Raw genomic sequence first — 5921 nt, 5'->3', positions numbered from 1 at the left:
CCGGACGCAGCAGGGGGAGCGGGAGGTGACACGCATGGTGATCGTGATGGTGATGGCCTTCCTCACCTGCTGGCTGCCCTATGCCACGTTTGCCCTGGTGGTGGCCACCAACAAAGACATTGTCATCCAACCAGCTCTTGCATCCCTGCCCTCCTACTTCTCCAAGACCGCCACGGTTTACAATCCCATCATCTACGTCTTCATGAACAAACAGGTGAGAGAAAAAGCCAGTAGTTAATGAAATCACAGCCTCTTAAAGTGTGGAGGAACCACTGATCCTATCTGGAAGTGCAGAAGCAGGCTTGACCTGGGAGTAGCCCTATAAGCAGTCAGGTTCTGGGGAATAAAATGGAAAGGGATGGAGCAGTCCCAGAGTCCAAGCAAGAGCTCTTTTTCTGCTTCCATGATTTTATGGGATCGGACAACTTAATTTTAGCTCACAAACTGTTCCTTGAAAACACAGAGCAAACAGAATGAAACTTTTATTGCCAATGAACTGGCAGCATCTGCAAAGAATTGGGCTGGGAATTAATAGAGATCTCACCCAGAACACAACGGGCTGACACCCTCTGTCTTGAGATGGACAGTAGCTTTCTGCCACAACACATAACCTGCTTTTTCCCTTCCCAGTTTCAGAGCTGCCTGCTGACCATGCTGTGCTGCAGATACCAGCCTTGGGGAAGGGGAAAAACTGCTCCAGCTGCACCCAGCCCCCCCAGAGCCATCCCTGCACAGGGGATGTCGAATAAGGTGGCACCATCTCACCCCATCTAACTGTGGTCACATCCTGGCTGGATCAGCGTCAGCTACTTGCTCAACCTGTCCCACCTGGTGTCCTTCAATATGGGCAGAGAGAAGGGCCTGGTGAGGCAGCTCCTGCCGACACCCAGGAGACAGGTGGCCCTTGGAGGTTAGAGAAGTCCCCACCAAGCACCCCCTGCTGCTCCCCAGAAAGACAGGACATTGTCTTCTCATGGGAGAGGAGCCACCTGATCACAGAGTGAACCACAACGTTTTATCTTGCTCTCCTAGGGAAACACCTCTCCCTTCCAGCCCCTCAGCTCAGGGCAGCAGGAGGTTGTTAAAAACAAACAAAAAAAGAGATTGATGTTTCTTTGATACAAAACATTCAGCCCCAGAGTCAGGTGGAACATGTTCAGCTGTGACACCACCTCCAAAGCTCTCCACAGGACAGAGCCACTTGTTCACCACCCCTCGACAGACAGAGCCCTCCCTGTCTCTGCCCAATCTCCTGTGAAGTTCAAGGTGATGCTGTGAAACTCAAAAATCCAGCAGGTTGGAGTGCAAACTGTCTTAATAAACATTAATGAACAGTGACAAGTTCACGTGTGTCTGTTGTACAGTTTCCTCAGCAACCCCGTGAAGGATTTGGAGGGAAGAGATGCTGGACGTTGTCCATCACCTCAGTAGCACAAGGTCCACAATCTCCTACCAGGGACTCAGAAAGGCCATTTGGACCAGCATAGATTACAATGGGATTTGGGTTTTTTTCCCCCCCTCTGAGATTCTCTGCTCCAAAACAAGAACAAAACAAAAATCCCAAATCCAAGACCAGTCTGAGGACAGGTACAAGGGAGCTGCTTAGAGAATGCACATGTACTTTTCTTGCTTATCTTCACTCAGATTTCCAGCAGGGTCCTGCAAATATCTCCAGAGAGATACAGCTACAGGCAGAGCTGCACCCCTGGTACAGGAGGGATAGGACACCTGTCCTCACTCCCATCCCTCTGTCTCACCCTCCCTCTCTACTTGCTCTCCACCATGCCAAACAGCTTGTGTGCTAGTGGCTCAGAAAGGAATTAGAACAGCTCAGTTTTAATTTAATTAATTTGCCTTTCATTCTCTAGGAAGCTGAAAAGCAGCATTAGATGGGCCCCCTCTGATCCTCTCTGCTGTCTTTCACTGGTCTGTATTTAAGTGTTCCTGTTAATTACAGTTTTTGTCTCCATGCCTGATGTTATTAGGATGATTTACATTCTTGCTAAACTCAAATCTGGAAAAGTACAAGCAGCTGAAAACCCACAATCTCCCACTGCTGTGTTCTGGCCTCGATAAGGGCAAACAGGCTGTGGGACCACTTGAAAGGCTCTCTACCAATAGCAATAAAAATTCTCCACATTAAGATTTAAAAAAAGATAGGGAAATGGTTCACAGTCTGCTCACCATTTGGTCCAACAGATAAATAGAAAAAGAAAACCAGAAGCTAAGGAGATGTCGCATGCTGCAGACCAAAGTGATATATAATTATGTGCATGCAAAAGTGCACGTGTGCTTGCTCCACCCCTCCATCCTGCTGCAGCCAGAAATGTTCTAATTCCTTTTGAGTTAATTAAGCAATTCTATGAAATGTAACAAAACCTTGACCCAAGTGAGAGGGAACAACCCTTGTCTGTTTGTCTGTTCTGGCTCACAAGGCACTAAGGACAGACTTGCTCTGCAAAGCTGTCATTTCTGTTTTCCCATTGCTGTGTCCATCAAAATCTTCATCCAAAGCTCCAGTCTATATCCAGGGACTTTGTCAGGGATGAGGCACACCAAAACTGTGGTTTAATTAAACAACAGATATGTCTGTAATACAAACCAGATTTTCTCACATTCTTGTCTAACACTGGCAGGGAACGTACTGCTGCACTTGCAATCTCTGGAGAACACTGCCTTACTCTCATTAGCTTTTTGCACAGCAATTAATCCCCTTAATCAGTCAAATCAGTTCAACACTAGATCACAAAAGCACTAAGAAGAGAGAAAACAAGAAATTACCTTGTTAAATTTAATGAGCAAGGAAAAACATCCGTTCCATGGGCTGGAACTCTGCTCCACACTCCAGCGTGGAAAAATTTAACAAGTGCCTGAGCAGTAACAGCAGTCCAGACAATTACAATAATTTTGTCTATAACACTGAAAACTACACAATGCAACAGAGCAAGGAATTTTTGCTGCAAGTGGGGGAAGTCAAGAAAAGCAAAAACAAATGGCCTGTGAAAGCTCAACAGATTCAGGGCTAACAATATAAGAAAAGTGATAATGCCCAGCACAGCATTCAGAAGCTCTGCAGATGAAGAGGACCTTCTGAGCTACCTGCACAGCTTCCTGGCACTCTGCCTCTGGCCTCAGCTCTGCCTTCCTCTACTCCCTTCTTCTTCCAACATCTTCTGGATCTTGCAGACTTGCAGCCCTTGAATAACAGACCTTTCTGTAGCATCCCTCATTTTTGTATTTTCTTTTAGACAGGATACACAGAGAGCACAAAAAAAAAAGCCTCTGGAGATGCCTATTTGATTTTACCCTGACTTGTTTGAGGATCTGCCCCCTCCAGCCCCTCCCCTCCAAGACTACAGATGTGCTTTAGCTTTATATCCATGCACAGACTCCAGTGATTCCTTCAGTAACAGCATGAAGTAACTGAAGTCTGACTGCAAGTCTGAACAGGCTTGGGGTCGAGCCATTTACCCACATGGCAGTACAGAGACTGCAGGAACTGCTCTGTCCTGTCAGCAAGATCCTCCTGGTTATCAGGGTATTTTCCTTCTGTGTTCAATTAAAAAAAATAATAAAAATCCTGATGCCAACCACAAGAATATCTTGTGTTCCTTAGTAAGATACATGATAGGAATGATTGACTGCTCCACTGACTGTGGAGTTGTTCAGGCAGTAGGCTCTGCACTTCAGTTCTAAGAGAAAGAAGTTATTTGGGCTATGAGTCTTTTATCCTTACAGTGATGTACAGATGACTTCTGCCATTTTTTTAACTTCCTCCTATATTGCCACAACAGTATAACCCTTCCAAACTAATCCTTGAAGTCTTTTCTATAGAGTTTTCATTATTTTGTTCTCTTAACAGCCATTCTTCTCTATCTCAAAAAATCTCACCATTCTGTCAAAATTTTCTCTCATTTCTATGAAGACAATGCACTGCATTCCAAGCCTACTCAAGTATTTTCTTTCCACCTATGTAAATTATATTAGAATAGCATTCTTTTTCCTCTCAGTTTAGCATGGAGAGTTCAGATGGATGTCTCCAGCCAAGCTCCCTGACACACTAAGAAGTAACAGCTCATTTTCTGAAGTCCTGCATAAGCCTGTATAGAAAACATAAAATAAACACAGTACCAATGATCAGCTTACCCAAGAGCATGTCCCTGAGGTTGTTCTTGGATCTTCTCATCTCCAGGAATTGCACGGATCATTCTTTCTAAACTAGCATCAAGAGTAGAGTGAGCCCTGTTGAATAACAGATTTTTAAATGGATGCTGGCAAGTTTAATACCACATATTTTAAAATAAATCAGCTGTAATTATCTGAGTTCTTAAAAAAGTTGGTTTACTATAAACACTGATTCTTGTTAAAACTGTACTGGAACCATTATTCTGAACCTTTGGAACCCAAAGCCAAACATGCCTTATTGTCCTTTTTTTTCATACCTTTCAGTTACCTCTGCTAGAGTAAATGACTCATTAGTCCATAAACTATGATTTCTCGTCTCATTTCTCTCAGATTCTTGTTCTGACTCTCTGTCTTCCATCTTCATTTGATCAGGAACTAGTCACATAAACAGGAAGATTTTAATATCAAAGGTATGAAGGAAGAGAATAAAGAAATTAAAATGAGCTTTTCTTTACTACACTTTGGACACTTCCAGTTGTCCATTTCTCAACTACTCTTCCCTCAGTCATCTGATTTTCTACCAGTTAAGCAAATTCACATTATCTACAGTCAAAGGTGGCCAGTAGCAAGAAGTAGATACTTTACTCTTAACACATTTTTAGATTCGTGGGACTGAACATTTGCTTCATTTGAAAAATGCACATGGAAGTTAATCTTTAATCTTTGCCCTTACAATCCTACACATGGGAGAAAAATCAAAAGAAAACCTGTGGATGTTAGCTTTGTCACCCTGCTTAGCAAAATCCAATGATATCCCTCCAAAGACCTATCTCAGTAAGTTGTGTTCCCTGCAGCATGTGAATATATTCAGCCACCTTCTGCTAAGCTATGATAAGCAGGAAGCAGTAGGCTGTCACAAACATGGAGTCCGAAATAGCTCTACTTTATGCAAATGCAACAAAACCACAGTGATTGAACAGCAAGCAACACAGGCTGCTGCATCCCTTACCACCTAAAACCAAGATACTCCTATGAATAAAGTCACAGTAGTTTCTACCCTTTGGGTAACAACTGTAAATGGGAAAAGCTCTAACAAAACTGTAGGATAACACAACCAAGTGCCAGGATCGCTCTCAAGTGACTGTGTTATTTAGCTTTTTTACAGACTAACTCATGTCCTGTCTTTTTTATTTTTGTCTTTTTTTTGACTGCTCTTCACTTTCTGACTCACTGGAAACAAATGCAGAGCCTGCAGAGATCTGGGGTTTCTACTCCTCTGACATTACTTGCTGTACATGTAAAAAATTATTCCCACTTATTACTATTTGCAGTTTAAGAAGCACAAAGATTCACTGGTGCTATTTTTGGTACCTTTGTATCAGAACAGGAAATACAATATTGATTACCGCACTATTTTCTCACACTATGAGCTCAGAGGCATGATTACATTACAGTGAATAAAAACCACCAGCAGCTTGTGTGCACTGGCCACTTACTCAACAGAGCCACCCTCCCACAGTGGAAACTTCAGCTCTTTTTCCCTTCAGCTGCCCACCAGCCATGCTTTTGTGGGTTTTGTCACTTGGTGTTTGAGCACAGCAACATTAGAGCAGTGTAAGAAAAGCAGAAAATTCATTATGACACTTCAGACCTGCAAGACTTCCACACCAGATCCCCACAAACTTTTAGAGAAAAGGGAAGACACAGAGAAAGACAGCAGAGGTGGAGGGGACACTGCAAACACACTGCACAGAACCCAGCCACGACAGGGGGAATCCTCTCCAATTTCTGCTGAA

General features: G+C 43.4%; 2 protein-coding genes across 2 annotated transcripts in view; one reads left to right on the top strand and one right to left on the bottom strand.

The window, feature by feature from the left end:
* LOC104398914 (pinopsin-like) overlaps positions 1-774 on the top strand; it is a 2452-nt gene extending 1678 nt beyond the window's left edge. Inside the window, exons 4-5 of the mRNA XM_010009071.1 lie at positions 11-214; positions 631-774. Of these exons, the coding sequence (XP_010007373.1) occupies positions 11-214; positions 631-774 (348 nt within the window). The remainder of the gene's footprint in view (positions 1-10; positions 215-630) is intronic.
* Positions 775-3061: 2287 nt separating this feature from the next.
* TEX14 (testis expressed 14) overlaps positions 3062-5921 on the bottom strand; it is a 21887-nt gene continuing 19027 nt past the window's right edge. Inside the window, 4 exon segments of the mRNA XM_010009121.1 lie at positions 3062-3156; positions 3159-3196; positions 4147-4242; positions 4443-4560. Coding sequence (XP_010007423.1) covers positions 3062-3156; positions 3159-3196; positions 4147-4242; positions 4443-4560 — 347 coding nt within the window.

This window comes from Chaetura pelagica, unplaced genomic scaffold (genome assembly GCF_000747805.2).
Source record: "Chaetura pelagica isolate M959 unplaced genomic scaffold, ChaPel_1.0 scaffold72, whole genome shotgun sequence".
Classification (NCBI taxonomy): Eukaryota; Metazoa; Chordata; class Aves; order Apodiformes; family Apodidae; genus Chaetura; species Chaetura pelagica.
The sequence above is the reverse complement of the archived record's forward strand: the minus strand, read 5'-3'. Positions and strand labels throughout refer to the sequence as shown.